General features: G+C 32.8%; 1 protein-coding gene across 1 annotated transcript; it reads left to right on the plus strand.

Annotated features, from left to right (window-relative positions):
• The first annotated feature begins 9,638 nt into the window (after positions 1 to 9,638).
• On the plus strand, positions 9,639 to 22,025 carry LOC115990531 (probable pre-mRNA-splicing factor ATP-dependent RNA helicase DEAH9). Its single transcript, XM_031114355.1, has 13 exons — positions 9,639 to 10,063; positions 10,151 to 10,225; positions 11,491 to 11,580; positions 11,802 to 11,881; positions 12,375 to 12,444; positions 12,558 to 12,643; positions 14,737 to 14,806; positions 14,992 to 15,087; positions 16,147 to 16,252; positions 16,824 to 16,870; positions 16,976 to 17,059; positions 17,161 to 17,214; positions 21,861 to 22,025. Exons 1-13 carry the CDS (start codon positions 9,812 to 9,814, stop codon positions 22,023 to 22,025), a joined length of 1,275 nt encoding a protein of 424 aa, XP_030970215.1. The 5' UTR covers positions 9,639 to 9,811.
• The last annotated feature ends 20 nt before the right edge of the window (positions 22,026 to 22,045 follow it).

Genomic DNA, 22,045 nt, shown 5'->3' on the forward strand with positions numbered 1-22,045 from the left:
TTTCTGCAGATTTGTCCAACTCAGCCCTAAGTGTTTTAAAACGTTTTTAGGGTTTCTTATTTGTCCTAAGTATAAAAGGCAAACCCTAGCCACGTTTTAGTGTTGCTTATAATTGTGGTTTATGTAAATCTCTTGTGAGATCTAGAGGAGCTTTCCTTTACATAAACTTAGGGTTTTCAGGGAGAAGATTTATCTACACCTTGATGATCAATTTAGTTGCTGCCATTGAAACTTAAAGAAAACACAAGCGGGTGTGCTTGTATCTGGTGGTGAATCCAAGAAAGAAGGAGTCCGTGGATTCGGAGACACGTGGTCGTGTCGGTAAGTTCTACTAGTTGGTAGTAATAAGAAGTCGAACGTGGGGGCTTGTAAGTCTTATTGTATGAACTTCGATTCTTTCAAGATAGTGGATTCAAGTTTACCTTGAGGATAGCTAGGTCAAATCCTCCCCAAGTTTTTATCGGTTTGGTTTCCTGCGTGATCATATTTTGTGTTATTTATTTTCCGCTGCTTTGCATGATTTGATATTTGTTTTTGTATAACCTAGACTTGTTTAATTGGACTAAGTAACAACTTGGCTAATTATCTAGGTTAAATCAATTTGTTTTAAGGGGTCTAAAAACTATCACTCTGTATTTTATGTGGGATTTTTTGTAAGGGTTGTGTGTGAGAGAGAGTGTGTGAAGACTTAAGGCAAAGTGAAGAGCAAGAAGTTTTTGCGGGTAGCTCGTGAGAAGCTTTCTTGCGAAGTGAAGCATGTGCCTAGCACATGACTGGAATACGAAGAGTCAGGACAAGATGGTAACAACTGGTTTTTGCGAGTGTCTCGCGAGTGAGGCCTTCTTGTGAGATACCCATGAAACATTCTATTTTACTAATTTGTCATATCTGATACACACTATCTCTACTCACACTATATATACCTATTACCCACAAATGTTGAGCAGTGCTTCAGAGAGAAAACCCTAGCCACTATCCTTGAGAGTTAGAGATTGTTATACCTACAATTCTCTACATAATCCATTGTGGTCTTTCCTCAACTCCTACCTCTTCATTTCTATATCATTGAGAGGTTGATAACTCAAATACTTACCACACCAATTCTAAGTGTCAAGTGAGATTTTGGTGCTGCTGGGAAGCATTGGAAGAAGCCAAGTTTTGGCGGATGCAATCAGGCCTATTGCGGGATCCGGAGAACTAGACAAGACACGGTTTCGAGAAGTCTTGTTGGAGTAGGAGCTTGGAGGTCTTAGGTGCATTGGGTAGATTAGGCTTGGAGGGTTTCTTGCTATTCATGTATCTCAACTGATTGTCTAGTGAATTGATTTACCACTTGGAGGGCGGCGAAGAGGTTTTACGCCAAGTACTTCGTTTCCTCTTCGATAACATATCAATATGTTATCTTGTGTTTGCATTCTTCTTCTCTACTCTTTTAGCTTTCATATTACTGTTGTGTTTTGATGAATATGGCTTAGAGTAGTTATATTGTTTATCCACTCGCATTTACTCTATTCCGCACTTAGTTTAAGTAAGAGTAAAATCAACCAAACCGTAATCTTTAATTTGGGGGGTCTAAACAGCTCTTGTGTTTTATCACATTTTCAAGCTTTTAGTTATGGTTTCCAAAACATAAGGATCATTTGTGTTATCATGCAAAATATATTGATCCACAAAAATAGTCTCTAAAGCAATTCACAATTGAAAATTGTACAAATTATTAAGGCATGTTGGTCATATGAGCGACCATACTATCACAAATTATTTTCCAAATAATTAAGATTTTATATCCAGGAAATAAACATAAATACTTAGACGAGCACTTGATGAATATCAAAATTGAATTTACGAACACTTCAAGTGTCTTGGCATGTATTTTAGTCGAATTACCCACTAGTCCACATTAGCATATTGTAAAATACTATATGTGGACAATTTAAGATTAGAGAAAACAAAATCCTTGAGTCACACATGAATGAAAAACAAATAGATACAGTGTATCTACCATTAAACATGTCTAGTTCTATATAGATAATAATCATGTGGATTTCAAATTGATGCTTCCAATCTCAAAACTCAATGATAATGCTACACCAAAAAAAAAAAAAAAAAAAAAAACAAAACAAAACAAAACTTGATCTCTAGGATTTAGAGTACACATACTCTATATTTGAATTCAGGACAACTTAAATTTCATCCCAAAATTAAATTAGTGCATACAAACTTTTACCATACAAATATACGGCAATTGGAAATAATAGAAATTTCTCTAACTAAAATCACTAAACAACATAGCATGAAGGATGTCTTTGATACCAAATGTAAGATAAAATTTAGAGTGCAACGGAAACAAAACAAATAACAAATATAAACATACCTTCAGCTATAGTTGTTTTAAGTGTTTTGAGAAAAACAGGACTCGATATATGATAATGTATATATAAAGGTGCCTTCTAGTCTATGGTCTTTACCTCGCATATTTCCTTTTGATGGAGACTAACTATATATATAGGCTAGATTAGGGACCCTTTTAAATTAAAATTTGCTCCATAACCTCCTTCCATCAAGGAGTTTAAAACTTGTAATTTCAAGGTGTTTATTAACCAAAGTGGTTATACCAATTGAGAGTTACTTAGAAATTGTTGTTCACCATAACGTCTTTCACAAATAAAATCCCTAAGATATGATTTTTCATTTTTCATTTAAATGTGGGCCATATAAAGTTTTCTTAAAACCTTACATTATGAACTACCATATGGAAGACCAAAGCCTATGGTGGACTGGAACATGTGCAGTAGGCTATGCACATGTATCTAACAAGTGGCAGCAGTAGCATGGGGTACTGACAATGACCAAGTAATTGTGGCTGGGGCTAACTTTGTGCATCTGCTGGATTTTTAAACAATGTATTCAAGGGGCAATTACCCATGTTGTGGCAGTAAACATAGAAACAGTTACTCTGCTAAGTAATTGCTCATGCCAATTTTTTCATGCAATATAAAAACCTATACTATTGGGGATGTCAGCAACAAGTGTGTATGGGAAAAATTTGTGTCAGTGTTATGCAAAGAAAAACAAGTTTACTTTCTGTAGGATCATATATAGTATCTTTGTGTGGGTTTGGGTTATATATAGCCTAGGCGGCTGGATTTTTAAACTAAGGCAAATTTTGTATGAGGTAAAGCCTTGGCGTTCCTTTGATATAAAGTAATAAAAGGTTGGAAGTTTTTCCATTTGTGTTGTGTATTTGCTTTGCATGCTATGTGCTTGCATTATGTGCTTGTTTAATTAATTCACAAAAATTGGTTTGGTGTTCCTACTTCCTAGTGTGTGAGTGGTGGCTATTGACTGAGATTAAATGGGCTACTTAGTGTCATCACAAGGTAGAAAATTTGAAGCTAAAATTTGCCATGTGACACCTGGATATGTAGCTCAGTTTTTTTTGTTTTTTTGTTTGTTTGTTTGTTTGTTTGTTGTTGTGGCTCAGTTTTCTTTATCAAAACAAAACCACTAAAATAAACAGTTGTTACATATAAAATCTTCTTTTATTACATTTGAATTTTATTTATCTCACTTAATTTTTATCTACTTTCCTCTGCAACCAAATGAAGGATTAGATTGCTTTGTTTCACATCTACTAAGCTACACGCATTTGTAAATGGTGCTACTACTTTGAAATAAGAGAATAATAGGAGGAACAAACCTTGGTTGCTGTTGTTGTTGTAGACGATATATACTACCCAAAAAAAAAAAAAAAAAATTGGGCTTAACTACATAAAGAATTTCACTATCATCTCTGGTTGGATTTAATTCTCCCACTAAACGTATCTTTTTAAGGATATCACTTTTGGCATTATGGAAACAAAGGCATAGTGGATTATCTTATGAATAAGAATTGCCAAAATAAAATATTAATGACTTATCAAAGTTGAAAGCTATATATATGTGTGTATTTAGGGTCTCTCTCTCCCTCTCTCTCTTGAATTTAAGCGTTTCTTCCCAATAGGTTTTGATATGGGGAAGACCCGTTAGAAACTAGTTTGGTCTTGGTCTTCCACTATTGAAGCAGGTCGTGTGTGTTATTTCACTTTAAAAAATACCGTTTCACTTAAAAATGCAATCTAATTACTTTGTTAGATTGCATTGTGGATATACATCACTGTTAGTTTCTTTAAAACCTTCTCCTTTCTCCCCTTGTGTGTGTGTGTTAAAATACTTAGTATTCTAAAAAAAAAAAAAAAAAAAAAACTTTGTTAGGATTAGAAATTTAACCAACTTTTGAATTGATTAGGTACCCACATATTTCTTTCTCCTACATTGAGCCTTCTTTATGCTTTCATTTATGTTTTTTTGACTTTTAAACATTTCTTCAACAAAATACTATGAGGTCGGTTATGGCTGCGTAATGAAGCAAATTAACATCGAGTGAGTGAAGTGATACATTCCAAATTATAGGTAGGCATAATGCTACTACCCCAAATCACAGAGAAATTAAGTGTAAATATGCCAAAAGTATATTAATTTTGCATATCAAATGAAATAAAACAGTGTAAAAGATGCACCAAATGGCCATTGAGTGCAATTCATCTACTTAGGAGGTTTAAATAGTAAGGTTACACATGTAAAATTGCTAATTTAAAAACTTCTAAATTTTAGCAAATTTTTTAAAAAGTAATTTTTTCTAACCGCCTTTCTGCCTCTGTTTTTGCTCACACTCTCTCTCACATTGATTTTTTTAACTCCTAAATTTTAGATAAATTAAATAAATAAAAAACAGTTTTTCCTAACCACTTTCTGCCTCCTTCATATTTTCAAAAAAGAAAGTATAATAGTTTTTTTTTTTTTTTCTCTACCTCCTTCATATTTTTTTTTTTTAAAAAAGAAAGAAAGTATAATAGTTTTTTTTTTTCTCTCACTCTCTCTCACGTGTTTTTTTTTTTTTTTTTTTTTTTTCTCACGTTAGACATCTAGCCTCTAGGGAAAATTAAAAATAAAAATAAATAATTGTAGTAAAATAACTTAACCCATTACCAAGTAGTTATCCAAAAAAATAAAAAGCAGTTATTCAAATTTAAAATTCCACCAAACCCATTATGATATACTACAACAAACAAGGCCTATGGTGGTGAAATTTAGCGAGGAAAATGTATTTCGTCACCAAATATGAACATTTAGTGATGAAATTTATATTTCGTCACCTAACATGGAAAAAGGAATTAAATTGGTGACGAAATGAAAGTTTCATTGCCATATGTCTCAAAAAATTCTTGCTCCAATTTTCATCGACATATTCTTGCTCCAATATGTCTTAAAGAATATTTTTTACGGGGTTCATTCAAATTTGTGTTGAAGATGTTGATAAGGACCTCTTTGTAAATAATTTTTTTTTTTTTTTTTTCATTTTGATCATTATGATAATATTGATGAGATCTTTCGTAACCTATGATCCAAAGGACAATTTTTTTTAGTCAACACAAGTTCTTTTAGATAATAAATCTTAGGTAGGAGATAAATCTTGTAGTATATGTGACTTCCTTATCAAAAACTTATTCATAGTATTAGCAAGAGAATTAAAGATAAATTATAAGTTCATTGGGCATATGTTTTCTTAGTATAATGAAAATATTAATTATTATTCCTAAGATTAAATCTAGTAAATTATCTATTCTCTATTACCATAATAAAGTTATTAATTATTGTTGTTAAGTGAGTTTTAATTATTATTACTTAGAATACTCTAATTCATTAATAATTAGTTTTTGTTTTTACTCTTTTCAATTCTTTTATTTAGCAATTCAACTCAATTTTGACAAATTACAGGTCTTTGTAATTCATTAAGAAGAATTTTGTTGTGTTTTTTACATTACTCTATTAAGAATTCAACGCAACAATATAATCATTAAAAAAATGTCTTCATTCTCCACTCTCTCATGCCCCACTTCCACTACCTCACACTTAATTTTCTTTTAGTGTTTCACTTAATTAATAGCTCATTTAATTGTCTTTTTCTAAGATTTAAGATCAAAAAATTAATAATTTTTGTTGTTGTTGGACTTGCTATTTTTTTTACCAGATTTTAGATCAAATTGGTTTGATGTTGGGCTTTTTCTTTTCGTTTAAGAAGGCCAAGATAAATTTTATTATCAAATTGATTTGTTCTTTGGACTAATTTTAGGGGGTTCAAAATTTTATTTTAAGGTGTTCAAAAAAAATATATATTAAAATGTTATATTAAAAAAAAAAATCACAAGTCAAGGGGTTCATTTGAACCCCCTGAACACCATGTGGTGCTGCCATTGCCAATATTATTTTTGAGTGCAAAATGTGGTAGGGGAGTATGGTGACGAAATATTTCGTCACAAAAAGGGAGCTCTAGGGTGACGAATATTTTTGTCACTAAATAGTGACAATAGGCGACGAAAAGCTAAATTCATCACCAATCTGTCCAAAAAAAACCAGGCTCCAGACTAAAATGTAAGGAAATTTATGGTGACAAAAAATGACATTAGGTGATTGAACTTTTTTGTCACTATAGAGTTTGACGAAATTTCAAATTTCAATACTCTCAGCCTCTAACTTCACCAAATATCTCTCTCTCTCTCTCTCTCTCATGTTATCAAAAAAATATTAGTCTCTCTTTCTTCTCTCACCTTACTCCTCATGACCCTTACAGCCACTCATGCAGCCACGGTCGTAGCAAGTCATCACCTTGCTGTCACCGGTTATTTGCCGTCATCTCCAATTGGTAATCTCTCTCTCTCTCTCTCTCTCTCTCTCTCAAACACACCCTAGGTCCTTAGTCCTCAAATGGTGATAATGTTTTGTTTATTGCAAAAAATTATTATCATTTAATTTAATTTGTTTTTTAAGTATGACATTGTGAAGAAGGTACTAGTTTGTAAATTATGTATGGCATGGCTATGTTTAAGACTTTTGAGACCAAACCTTTTGTTTCCCTTCAAATTTGGTGTAGTAATTGATAATTATAAAAACAAGAAAATTGTTCAATTTAATGGTCTTACAATTTTGGCTCAACTTGTATTAGATTTAGAACTGAACTAGTTATGTCATTTGTAGAATATCATCCTATATATGCTTTTTTCTTTTTTATGAATAAAAATTATATAACATGTGAATGAGGACTAGAGGTACAGCTTTAACATAGTCATTGACTTATTTTGCTTTCAAAAAATAAACTTTCAATTTTTCGATAAATGTATGTGATTCTAATGAAAGATTGTATGCTTGGTTTTGGCCTTTTATGTTTTATTTTTGTTCTTTGTCTTTTGCTCTTCCATTTTCAAATTTTCTTTGTTTTGTGTCTCAATTGATTAATATTTAATTAAACTATCCAAAATGGTTTGTTTTTGTTCCAATAACACTTTGAATGCTTCTCTTCATTTTTTTTTTTTTTTTTTTAATTATTAACTATGGTGTACTAGGAGGAAAGTAGTGCACAAGAACACTAAAAGAAGGGCAAGTGGACCAACAGGTGAGTTAGTACACTTGGCTTGAGTATAGTGTGAACTTTAACTTAAATACTTCTAAAATTGTATAATGAAAATGATATGGTTGATCTTATGGTGGATTGTTGAGTTGGAGCAAGTGAGTAGTTTGCACGTTGTTATAAGGTGGTTTAAGTTAATATTGTAACTTAAAAGTGTTGATTCCTTTGTATATATTTGTTTGATTATTGAAGTTTATGATATATATAAAGTGCTTTTGTGTATAAGGTGGTTTAAGTTAATATTTAACTAACAAAGCTAATTCCATGCCAACACTTGAAGTTTTGCGCTCGTGGTGGTTTAAGTTAATATATAACTTACTTTTATGTTTTAATAGTATAATGACTCTTTAATTCCTTTTTAGATTGTATGGATGATTTGTTTTTGGATGTGGTTGGAAATGAATGAATGATTTGTTTATGGATGTGGTTGGAAATGAATAGGTTAATGTAATGACAAGTAAATGTAAAGAACATTAATAAAAAATATTAAAAAATGGTGACAAAAATTTTTGTCACCAATATCTGACTATAAGCAAAAATTGGTGATGAAATAATTCGTTACCTAATTTATTGAAATTGAAAATTAAAAAAAAAAAAATACACTCAGTGACGAAATATTTCATCTCCTTATATGGTAAAAAAAAATTACAAATAAAAAATCATTGGTGATGAATTTATTTCATCTCTGAATATAATGTTTAGTGACAAAAATATTTGGTAACCTATCATTTTTTTTATTAAAAATTTTTAGACCTATTGGTGATGAAACTTTTCGTCACCAGGACATTCAGTGATGGATATGTCTTTAGTGATGAAATAATTGTGACGAAAAGTTTCTTCACCATAGTCCACTTTTGTTGTAGCATGAAACACAAATAGTTATTCAAATTTAAAACTCAAAACTCTGTCTCCAAACCCACTACTATAATTACACGTACTTTTTTTTTTTCTTTGTTCTTTATTCTACATGTCTCTCTATCTTTATCATCTTCTCTTCCTTCTTTGAATTCTAAAAAACAAATCTAATCATGTACATCTATTCCCATATTCCCACTAATTTCAAAGGAAGGCAATCACTCAAAACTCAATTAGGAAATCCTTTGTTTTTAATAAATTTCATTATATTGCTTTCTCTTTATATATTTTCCTCTAATTGCTCCATAAGAAAAAAAAAGCCTCATCTCATGTGCGAAGTGCGTGTTTGTGTGTGTGTCTATATATATATATATATATATATATGAGATCGAGTTCAAGTTATACTACGAAATAAATTTATTTTATTGGGTGCGAGTTTTAATAAATTTACCGTTGGATTAGATTTTTTTTTTCTTATACTTTACATGTTTAAAAAATTTTAAGATGATTTAAAATCAATAATTATGTTATAGATAAAAAGTTTAAATTCAAGTTTTTATACTTAAAATTGCGTATAAAAGGTGGATATTTTGATTGAACATAATAATATTAGACTGACACAAAATCTTGGCATGCATGTTAAGAGTTAAGACAAAAAAAAAAAAAACATATAGGGTCCATTTGGATACAATTTATTTTATTGAAAACTGAAAACTGAATACACTGTAGCAAAATAATTTTTAAATGTATAACTAGTACCGTGAGACTCATTTTTAATATTTGTTTCTGAATAAAGTGGTTGTGGGTTCCATGAATAATCTGTGAACAGTGACTTTCGCTTCTGATGATAGTTCTTTATTATTAGATCAAAATACCATTCGACTTTTGGTGTAGGCGGGGATTGAACCCCAGATTTCTTATTTAACCATCAGAGACTTTACTAGTTAAGCTAACTGAAACCTACTATTAAAAAATTATTAGATGGTGTAATTTTACATAAGAGTTATACAAAGTCCTTTCTCCATAAAAAAGAAAAAAGAAAAGAGTTATACAAAGTCACGAGTGTAGCAACCCAATCAATATTTATGAATTCAATACTTAAATTTCAGCTTCTATTTGACACAATAAAAGGAAAAAAAAAAAAAAAAATCAGCGTATAATTTCAACATTTATTGTCTCATTTCAAGAACTAAAATTACACCTGGACTAACTTTTCAGCCCAAAACTTTGACGCAGGGGTTGATTGATATAAAACCGGGCCAGCTATTGTATTGAGACCCGCTCCAATTCAAACCGGGCCCATAACCCCGCCCTCGCCCCTTTTTTCCTTTCCAAACGAACTCGCTCAGAGCAGAATTCAAAAAGAGAGTAGCAGCAGCAGCAGCAAGCAGTAAGCAAGAACCGAAACGACGGCGTAGTAGCAAGAAAACACAAAAAACACAGAAAACGACAATGTCGCATTTCTGGAAGCCCGGCACCGAGAAGCCTCGCATGGTCGACGACGAAGAAGGTGGAGTTCTGTTCCTGTCCACCGCTGCCTCTTCCTCTTCCTCTTCGGGATTCGGCTATGGAAGCATGGAAAAGCAGAGGCAGAGGCTTCCCGTGTATAAATACCGCACCGCGATTCTGTATTTGGTTGAAACTCACGCCACTTCTGTTATCGTTGGCGAGACTGTTAGTGGCAAAACCACTCAGATTCCTCAGGTTCACTTTCTTCTTTTCTCTTTGCTTATTTTATAGTAACAGTGAATTCAATATGTTGATGGTTATTTTTTGGTGAGAAATTGGCAGTACCTTAAAGAAGCAGGTTGGGCTGATGGTGGGCGTGTTATTGCTTGCACTCAACCTAGGCGTTTGGCTGTCCAGGTTATTTACTTTTTGATTATTGTGGTTTTGTTTTTGTTTTATAAGATTGATTATTCAATTATCTGAAAATTACTTGATTTTATTGAAGAATGATGGTGTAATTTTAGAAGTAGCGTCTGTTAGGAGATGGTAAATTAAAATTATGGGTAAAATACTATTTTGTTACCTAAATTTTAAACTTTAATTAAGTTCTTTGTTCATCCTTAAACTTTGTAAAGAGTTTTTTTCAACAGTGTAGGAATGAAAAAAGATATTTTTAAAATGTTTTTAAGTACAAAAATAAAATATTTTTAATAGTTTAGGGGCGAAAAACAAATTTCTTAAAGTTTAGGGTTGAACAACGAACTTTTGGTAAAGTTTAGGGACTAAAATTGTATTTTACCTTTGAATCATTTAATCAAAATTTCAACACTTTCCTCACATTTGGGGCTCAAACTCTACCTTAATAAGTGGGGCCCAATACATGGCATTTTTAACTTTTTATATGGGAATTAGAGTAGAGATATGGTTCAAACTAATGGTTTGTTTGGATTGAGGGGGAGTAGAGTAGATTTGACCCAAAATTAACCTATTTTCAGCTAACTGTACTCTACTCTCCTCCACTCCTCATCTTTCCTCTCTCAATCCAAACGGGCCCTAAGGATCACATGCTTTTATACCATGATAGATTGTTAGTTATGGTAAGAGCTTAAACTTTTCAGAAATGGCGTATTTAATAATTTAACCTATATTATTTACACCAAACAATCAAAATGAGAAATGAGAAATGATCTTCATCAATGAAACTTCTTGTCAGTGAGGTTCTTCTTGCATTGCATCATGACAATAATCAAATAGTAGCATCTGTTGGTCAAACTATCTATATTGTTTATGCACGATAATATTATGCCTAATTAAGGAGTGCAGTTGGAATAGTGTGTATATGCATCATGACATACTAGTTCATTGGCTGAGCGGGGGAGGGAGTATGGGTATGCTACTATTTCTATTGTGCTATAGCAACCTTTAATCTTTTTGCTTCATCTGGTGGGAGATAAAAAGGTAACTTTGATAGGATAATAGGATAGTATAGGATGCACGATGCCTAATGCATGATTCTCAACAGAAGTCCTCAAGAAGGAGAGCGTATCTTCATAAATGTGCAGAAATTCAAGGAAAGCTTATTCTTTGCAATTAAGTTCGGACTTTCTAGTTTGAACATTTAACATCAGTTTTACCATATGAGAGGGTATTTGCTTATAAATATTTGCTGTATTGCTTCATAGTCAGTTGCTGCAAGGGTGGCTGAAGAGATGGGGGTCAAGCTTGGAGAGGAAGTTGGCTACACTATTCGATTTGAAGATCTTACAAATACAGTGAGACCTTTTACTTTCTTTTCAAGCTCTCACTAAATCTTTTATAGGATAATCTTCTCTTGTGATAAGAGCATAATCTACATCAGAATGCTGTATCTTGCACATATTATATGATTCTTAGAAAATTTCTGGTGTTTTAAACTAGAATTTGTGCAACAGCTTTTGTTGTTTTTTAGTTCCTTGTCATGACTGCTGAGAATTTCCATGGTTTGGCAGCACAGAATACAACCATGATAAAGTTTCTTACGGATGGGGTGTTACTGAGGGAAATGATGGATGATCCTCTTTTGACCAAGTATAGGTATTGAGTACACTTCTAGAAATTTTTATTATTCTCCTTCATGTTTTCAGCCTATCTTTAAACTCAATCTACTTTTGTTCCCTTGTTCCTTATGTATTGGTTCTGTAAAAAAATTTTGGTTTTAAAGATTAACTTATGTTGGTCGGTTTTAGCTGGTCTGCAAATGCTCATACATGTGCATTAAGATTTTACATGCAAAAACCAACTACTAAAATTAGCGATGAAAAAAAATTATTCTATTGATTGTCGCTTGCACTTGATTGTTAGTCCAGGAACTAACAATAATTTATTAGTTTTCTTTTTCCTTTTTGTGATCAATTCTAACTAATCTATTGAGGATCCATAGCTGACCCCATAAATTTGGGATTAAGGCCTGTTGTTGTTGTATACTATGTTCAGCAAAACTATAATTGTCTATCTTTTTAATAACTGTTGTATTGTTTATAATCATATTTCCGTAATATTTTCCCCTTCAATTTCTCTACTGTTTCAGTGTCATAATGGTTGATGAGGCTCATGAAAGGTCCATTTCAACTGACATATTACTTGGTCTACTAAAAAAGGTACCACAAGAAATTTTGAAAACTAAAAACTGTAAAATTCCCCCCCCCCCCCCCCACTTTTTTTTTCTTGAGTTTATAACCTTTTTGTTCATTTTATTATTACTTACTTCCAGATTCAACGCCGTCGACCTGAGCTGCGCCTGATTATTTCCTCTGCTACAATTGAAGCAAAATCAATGTCTGCTTTCTTCCAAGCCAGGTTTTCTTCTAAGACTTAGAGTGAAGTTAGATTCTGCACTGGCTTGCTTTGGTTTCTGTTGCCATGGTTCTGGTTTACAACAAATATTCCAGTTAACTAGGTGGAATTTTAATTTCTTGTCCAATCCACCCCAAAGAAAATCCCTTCGAATATTCTTTCAATCTTCTTGCCACACCTACAGATAGTGGGAATAGAGATAAAAAAAAGTTGGGCTAGATAGTGAACTTTTGATAAGAGTGAGTCTCCTCCTTTTTGATGAGTGCTATTTCTTCCAGCCAGCCAGTTGACTATGTTTTCTCTCTATAATGGGATCCTAGGTTTGTCTTGCCTTGAAGTGAGCTCCCAAAGGCATATCCAAGTATTACATAGTAACGGATGAAACATGACATCCAAGATCACTTGTAAACTCATCAACGCTTAGAACTTCTCTAATTGGCACAAGTTCAGATATTCTCAAACTAATCCTTTTCTATAATTTTCCATATTTTCCTTTCCAATTAAATTTTTTTTTCTACAACTCATTTTTACGAACTAGGGCAGGTTCCACTCATTTTATGTTTTAGTAGAATCCAAATATGCAGGTTTTTTTTTTTTTTTTTTAATTTTTATTTTTAAATTCTAATGTTAAGATCATATTTAGTGCCAATTTATTTATTATCCCCTTAAAAAATTAAGTAATTAATACCCTAGAGTCAATGATCTAACCTTAAAATCCAAAAATCCATCAAAGTATGATATTTTACACAATCAAATGAATCAATTGACTTAAATGCTTCTAATCTTGTAAAATCCCTAATTTCTAAAACCCTAGACTATAGAAATTTTAAGAAATTAGAGTGATTAGCAAGAAATTCGTGCCTTTGAGACACTTCAATGATCTTGGCTACAAAGATTCAACCTTTACTCTTCTACCCTTGTAACTCATAAGAAAGACCCTCTCTAGAGTACTCTATGAGTGTACACCAATTTTGATGAGTTTGGTAACTTACAGGGGTAATTAACCATATTTTTCTAAAAGAAAATAGATATTATTATTTTTTGATAGTTAAGAAATTTTTTCTGAAAAAAAGACTACTTCATGTACAACGGACATGAAGAATCATAAAGAATTACAATAAGAAAAAATTGTATAAAAAAATTTGGGGGCTCTATGAACAACACTATGGAATTACTATTCAGAAAACCCCATGTGCGAGACCAATAATATAAGGAACTAGTGAAGGTTGCTAACAACTGAACCCTTGTACTTTTCACATCTTTGTAAGTGTGTTGATTGCATTCCATCCATAAAGTTCACATCAAACATAATAGAACAAGGTACAAAATATTTGGTGAATGATTACAAAATCAATTCCTCCATTTAAACATAAGGTCGATGACCTTTTTCAATAAAACCTTTTTGTGTTTTGATTAGTAAGTAAATTTTACTAATCAAAAAAAGAAACAAAAACCTGTTCTTAGGCAGTGTACTAGAAGTGTATCAAGATTACAAAATATTATAAGAATCCAAAAAATCTAGTAAACTAGAGAAGGGATGACCATTCAAAGTAGCCCACTCATATAAAGTGTAAAGGGGTCCTATTTAGTACTATAGATTTTTAGAGTACCTAGATAACTTTTGAGTTCTTGTTAACCATTTTTGTATTTTTATTTTTTCCCTGCTTGGGTTTTTCCTTTGTATACTTCCTGTGTACTAGGGTTGTGCCCCTTTTGCACTTTTCTTTAATGGATATTATTGCTTATAAAAAAAGTTCCTGTGAGCTATAAGATTCTTTTTATTGTATTTTATTGGCTCTTGGCTTGTACAAAAAGTTATCAAGTGAAAGTAAAAGTATGCTAGTTGTTACTACCAAAGCGTGCTTCCTATTGTTATTTTTCATATGCTTTCATTAATACATGTTATCACCTTCATCATATTCTTGTATAGGTTCATATTTTTTTGTTCCAAAATTATCTTGATTTTCCTTTTTTTGTTGCCTCAACTTAGGTTGACCAACAGTAATTGTTTTCCTTAGTATGTGGCCAACAAACATATTGTCTTTTTTGACCATCTGAATTGAAAAAAATTATTATTATTATTTTTCTGTAACTAGCAAAAGGCGTCGAGGATTAGAAGGTGAGGAGCTTAGACCAAGGATGGAACCTGCGATCCTATCAGTTGAGGTATACTGTACTGCCATTTTATCTCTCTCTCTCTGCCCACCCTCCTTCCTGGTTTTTCTAATTTGGAATGCCAATTCATTTAATCATTATTTTTGTTACAGAACTACAGTAGTTTTCTTCAGGTAACATTATGATTTCTTATGGATATAAAATTGATATATCATTGTAATCTGCTTAACTTTTAGGGTAGAGGGTTTAATGTACAAATTCATTTTGCTGAGGAGCCTGTTTCGGACTATGTTCAGGGTGTTGTTTCAACGGTATTATCAATTCATAATCAGGTACTCATAATTTTCTTAAGATCTCTTTCTCTCTCTCTCTCTCTTTAGTCCCTTTCTCTCTCTATCTTGCTATCTTTATATTTTGGATTGGTAAGTCACACATGCACCCAGTGAGTCTTGAACCCACAATCTCACTTATGCCTGTTTTTATTGGGAAGTGCAAATTTTAGCTAGAGCTTATTAGCTTTAAGGATTTCTAGTACACTTGCTGCATACTAGAGTGTCCCTTTCAAAAAAAAAAAAAAAGGAAGGAAAAAAAGCAGAAAAAGTACATGTTCCAATTTAGATGTCTAACCAGCTCTCTTTCCTTCTTAAAGATCCTTGATTCTTTGCATTTGCTAGTTTTTCCTCCTCTGGTGCCTTAGGTGCGCCCTTCGTGTAAGCTTCATGTCCTTTGGTGGTGCTGCCTTGGAATGATTCCAAATAAATTCCTAACTGAAATTGTATGGTGTAACCCCTTGCTACTTCATACATTAAGTTGTAGCATCGATTTGATATTCCATTACATCACATATGCAGCAGATCTACATTGAATCTGTGCTAGTGACATATGCTTAGGGTGATGCTCCTACAGCAAGGAACTACATAAGAAAGGTTATAACTAAACTGTAAACTGGAGGAACCAAATTGTTTTCTCCCCACAATGCATTAATCTTTAATTTTACAAATGAACTGTACTGTGGATTGACTTCCTTACCAAGGATTCATAAGTCCTCTGAACTTTTTTATTTATTTATTATTATTTTTATTGAATGAATTGTAAATTGATGTACCATGTTATATTCCCTGAAAGCTTGTTTCTTCTTTATTGACCATAGTTATTTATCGGTCTCCATGTCCATGTGTTTCCCAGCTGCGACTATACATAGAACCTTGTAGGCAGTGGTTTCATTTTTTTTTTTTTTTGGTGGAAGTTACTAATAAAAAAATTATTGTGAAAGTTGATGAGATGCTGCGTTTTTTTTTTTCTTCCTAGTTGAGGATTGCCTTCTTAATATGCGTAGAGTGGTATATTGTTTCATGAATATTTATCGTCTAAATTATATTTGTTGCTTTTAGGAACCCATGGGTGATATTCTGGTATTTCTTACTGGTCAAGATGATATTGATACTGCTGTCAAGTTGCTTAATGAGGAAGCTCAAAGCAATGGAAAGAAATCTTCAGGTTCGAATGACAAAGCAGTTATGTCTATACTTTGTAGTTTCTACATGTATACATCCTAAAGTAGTTGTAATTTGCTGAAATACACACACAAGCTATATTTATAATGTGTACATGTTTGTGTCTATATGCAATCATGCGGCCATGTGTATGTGTGTGTGTCTGTATGTTGTGATTTATTAGATGCTCCATGATTTGTAGATGGTTCTGTATTTATTAAATACAATTGAGGTTTTGTGTCATAATATTGTAAGTGATCCACATCCTCTGTTGGTATTGTCCATTTATTATTATTATTTTGCTTCCTCACTCTTCCTTTGATTGGTATTCACATGATCATATTACAATACATGATACCATGGTTCATGAACCACCGGAATTGACTTGTACTAACAAAGAACAGGGGAGCTTGCTCTTTGCACTGCTTCACTGCTTTAAGTTTGATTTTATTGAGTTGGCAGTATTACATGTTTATCTTGTAGATTAGTATTTAAGATTATATTCTATTAGACATAACCAAAATCATTATGAAAAGTTTTGTTGGACATTATCATGAGTCAATCTACCTTTTCAGGATTAATTGTTTTGCCTTTGTACTCGGGACTCTCACGTGCAGAGCAGGTTAGTAATATATCAATATGGTATCTGGGTGCAATAAACTGATTTCTATGGAGTCTTTGTTTGTCAAATTTCTGATTCACTGACTATCTTTTTGCTTTCCATAAGGAGTTGATTTTTACTCCAACTCCTAGAGGGAAAAGGAAAGTAGTGATATCAACAAATATAGCAGAGACATCGTTAACTTTGGAGGTAACATCTCTGCCCTCTAGAGCAGTTTTTGTTGGATGTGATTAGTTAAAAGCAACCAGGAAGTGCATTGTCATCCAACCTTATGCTTCTGTTATGTGCAGGGAATTGTGTATGTTGTTGATAGTGGGTTCTCAAAACAGCGATTCTACAATCCGGTAACGAATTTGTTGTTTGAATGTTTAAATTTATGTAGTTGTACTTGTATGATTAGTTCTCATACTCGCATCATATCTTGAATGTTTCACCTTGCAAAATTGTTTCTTGTAAATGTATCAATCTTGCCAACTCCACTTGTGTCTATGATTGAGTGTTGTATTTTTTTCTCAGAACCAATTCCAGGCTTGGACAAAGGAGTGTTGCATTAGGTTGATGAGCAGCGTAAAATTGTCACTTTTCATCAAGGATGACGATTTCGTACCGTACCGGCCGGTACCGCCGGAATATTTCGTTCCGGTGCCTGAACCGGTACAGAAACAAGGCTGAATCGTACCGCCCAAAATACCGGGGTGTACCGGCTTGTTTCGGCTATTCCGGCGAATTTCGGAGCTTTTCGGGCGGTATTTTTGTTTCGGACCGGTACAAATATAACTGGGTTTTTTTAAAAAAACTTGAAACTTACAGCAACCAGTGACCATCACTGAAGCATCAACTTGCTAGATCATCAAAAACATCATCATCTTCTTCTTCGTTTTAGCCACTTAGATCTTCTTTTTAGCCATTGTAATCGCTCCCTGCTTCGTTTGCTCTGCTTGTTGAAATTCTTTCTCTACGTCTGTGAGAAGCTTTCTCTGCTTGGGGGAGAGCAGATGTAAAATTTAAAAGCAAATAAAATAAGAGGCTGCTGTACCTATTTCTCTTGGTTTCTCCGCCAAAAGCATAAAAACCACTTATTTTATTTGCTTTTCCCAAAGCCACGTGACTCTCCCATGGTTCTTATCTCTTGCTTATTTTGCTCTTTTAAATTTTAATTACTTTTTATTTTTTATTTAGTCAATTGCTTAGATGAGCAAGTGTCAACTTCTAGACTTCTAGTGGTATGGAGTTTGGTTTAACTGATTACATGGGTCATAAATAAAAATTTAACTATTTTTTAAATGTATTAACAAATTCTTTTTAAGTCCTAAAGAACATAGAAGAGATAGGCTCTAAGAGAATTATTATTATTATTATTATTATATAAAATAGCGATAAATCCGAAACGGTACACCGGTATTGACCGGTATCTGAAATATATCGTACCGGTGGTCATACCGGTACAGCCTCCGATACGGTATTGACATCCTTGCTTTTCATGATTGGATCCTATATAGATATGTGTTAGGGTGTCCCCTATTAGGAATGTGTTGCATTAGATTCCCATATGTAATGACATGTGGGTTAGGGTTAACTAGGGTGTTACCTGTAAGCGACACATTACATAGGCACTTGGGTGTACTGAGAAATGGGCAAGGTTCCCTTACATTGGTGAATGGTTTTGGATAGACAAGTTAATCCAGGAGAATAGGATTTGTATAAACACTTGGAATATAGGATATTTAATAGGGAAATTAATGGAAATAGTAGATACTATAATTAGGAGGAGAATAAATATGGTGTGCTTGCAAGAAATTAAGTGGATAGGGGATTAATATAAAGGAATTGAACATACATATATAAATTATGGTCTTCAAGAAAAGATAAAAATAGGTATGGAGTAGAGATAATCATGGATAAAATTCCTTAAGAAGTTGTTGAGATTAGGAGGATAAGAGAGAATTTTTTTAATAAAACTTATCCTAGGAGAAGAAACAATTAACATAGTGCATATGCTTCTCAAATAGGGTTGGAAGAAGCCATTAAGCAAAAGTTTTGGAAGGACAGAGATGAACTGATTCAAGGGGTACCAAATGGGGAAGTGTTTTTATTGGAGGAGACTTGAATGGTCATGTTGGAAAAGATAGTAGTGATTTTAAAAGAATGAGTTAGGAGATGCTATTTTTGACTTTGCAATGGCATACAATCCGATATTGGTAAATACTTGGTTCGAGAAGATTCACACTTAATTCCTCCTTTAAAAGTGGGACAAACGTTGGCCAAATAGATTTTCATCGTTACTTGAAAAGTTGATCGTAGATATTACAAAGATTGCAAGACTAGAAGAGAGCATAACCCATAACCAATCAACATAGGTTGGTGGGACTAGATATTTGTATTAGAAGATGTTGGAAAATAAGAGATATTTGACATGGAAATCCAAGATTTAAATGGTGGGGTTTGAATGAAGAGAAACAAGTTATTTTTAAAGATAGAATGATCAAAGAAGGTAAGTAGGGCCTAGATGAAGCTCTTGAAAAGATGTGGAATGAAATCAAAGGTTTTATTAAAAGAGTGGCTAAGGAAGTATTTGGAGAATTGAAAGGACAAGGAGTACCAACTAAGGCCTAAGGAGATTTGGTGGTGGAATGAGGATGTGCAAGTAACCCTTAAATTAATGAGAGAGTTATAGAAGCTTGCCTAGATGTAGAGACAATGCCACATATAAAAGTATAAAGTGGACTGGGTTGCAATGTTAGGCTTTCGTTTTTTTTTTTCAATTCATCTTTTTATGGACTTTTGTACTTTACGCATTTGATTTGTATTGTCCTTGATGTACTTCCTGTATACTTAGGTGACACCCTTCTTTTTTTAATTATTTTTTATTACTTATATAATTTTTTTTTTTTATAAAGTGTCGCAGATGGAAGCAATAAAGGCTATTCGGGAGGCTAGATTTTACGCTTATGATGAGATGTATAGCAAGTTTGGGGATGATGGATTGAGAAAAGAATATTTATAAACTTGCTATGACAGGGGAAATGAGAACAAGAAACTTGGAGTTTATCAAGTTGCATTAAGGATGAAGATCAAAAGAGTGTTAGTAAAGAAATATGGAAGAGTTGATATGATTTTTAATGGATTTTGTACAAGAAATTCAATTGAGGATAGTAAACATAGGTTTGTTAAAAAAATTAGTATGATCAAAATAAATGACACATTGAGGAGATTGAAAACGGGAAAAACTGTACTCCTTGAATTTTGGAAGTGTTTAGGTGATGAGTATAGGATTGTTAAAAAAGCTTGTCAATAAGATCTTAAGTGTTAACAAAGTGCCTAGTTAGTGGAGGAAAGATAATTTTATACCTATATACAAGAACAAACAATATCAAAAATATACAAATTGTCGTGGAATTTAGCTTATGAGTCGCACTATGAAACTTTGAGAAATAGTGATTGCAATTGAATCTAGTCAAAGAAAAGGTACAACAATATTGGATAATCAATTTGGTTTTATACTTGGGTTACCATGGAAGCAATTAGATCTCCATATAGTTCTTATTGACCAAGTGAAAGTGTATGATAAAGCACTTTAAAGGTTTTGTGACAGGTTTTAGAAAAGAATAGAGTTTCTCTAAAGTATATTAAGGGTAAGGATATTTATTTGACTGAGTTGTAACTAATGGGAGAACAAGTGAAAGAATCACAAGTGGGTTTCCTATCACAATAGGTTTGCATCAAAGACCCCACTTTAAGTCCATATTTCTTTTTGTTGGTTATGGATGAACTATTATATACATTCAAGAATCAAGATGAAGTCTCTTGGTGTATGTTTTTTTGTAGATGATACAGTCTTAGTGGATAAAACTAGATGTAGAGTCAATGTAAAGTTGGAAGTATGGAGGGATGCTTTAGAATCTAAAGGTTTTAGGTTAAGTAGGTCTAAAACAGAGTACATAAAGTGTAAGTCTAGTAAAAGGAGAAATAAAGAATTCAAGATGAATGGGTTGTAAAACTTGATAGCTAAGAGATACCAAAGAAGGGGGAGTAGCTTGAGATGGTTTGGTTATGTACAAAGGAGATCGATTAATGCATGAGTGAGGAAGAATGGTTTGATTCAAGTCAAGGGATCGAAAAGAGATAGAAGACCTAAAATAACGTTAGTAGTAGTAGAAAAGGACATGTTAATTAAGGAAGTTACAACAATTATGATTTTGGAACTGAGAGAATGATGGAAAAAAATAAATGTGGTTGATATTGATTAGTTTATAGAGAATCCATTGCTGGTCCCAAAAGTTTTAATAATAAGGCTTTGTTTTTGTAACATGTCCTATAGCTTTGGAGCTATGGAATATGGTGTCCTGCTATTTGGCCTCCATTGGGTTATGCCAATGACAGTCATTGAAATGTTTGCGGCTTGGCAGGGGTCTTTCGGGATGCATAGAAATATTTCTTTTTGGAAGGCTGTGCCACATTGCATTATGTGGTGTCTTTGGCAAGAACGGAATTCCAGAAGTTTTGACGGATGTGAACAGAATACCCTAGAAATTAAAGCCTTCTTCTATCCGTATTTTTTTGGATTGGAGTGCTGGTTTTCTCTCTTACACTTGTTTGATCATTGTATTTTGAATTGATTGTACTTCTCTTTTAGCACACCACCGGTGTACTAGGTTTTTTTTTTTTTTTTTTTTTTTTTTTGGTAATAAAATTTTTCATTGCTTATTAAAAAAAAAGTGTTTTTTTTTTTTTACTGGGGGATTAAAGTGTGGATGATTGGTCTTGGTTTAGAATGAAGTAAATCATCTTTAGGTTGGGATAATTTAACTTTTTTGAATTATTTATAGAAACATGCTACACTATAATTTTATATCATATTTTTTCCCATTTGCATGTAAAAATTTTATTGTAATTATGATTGATTCAAATGGCATCTAAAATCATTCTATGTCTGTCTACTCTTTCTTATGATTGAATCTTTTTTTTTTTTTTTTGGTTTACTTTGCTGCAGATTTCAGATATTGAGAATCTGGTAGTGGCACCTATATCCAAGGCATCTGCTAGACAAAGGGCGGGTAGAGCTGGACGAGTTCGACCTGGGAAGTGTTACAGGTACCTATCTTCAAGGCAATATTTTACCTTGTTATGCTTCAGTTTTGCAGTTAGGAATTCCTAAAGCATGTGACCACTCAATGC

Source organism: Quercus lobata, chromosome 5 (genome assembly GCF_001633185.2).
Source record: "Quercus lobata isolate SW786 chromosome 5, ValleyOak3.0 Primary Assembly, whole genome shotgun sequence".
Taxonomy (NCBI): Eukaryota; Viridiplantae; Streptophyta; class Magnoliopsida; order Fagales; family Fagaceae; genus Quercus; species Quercus lobata.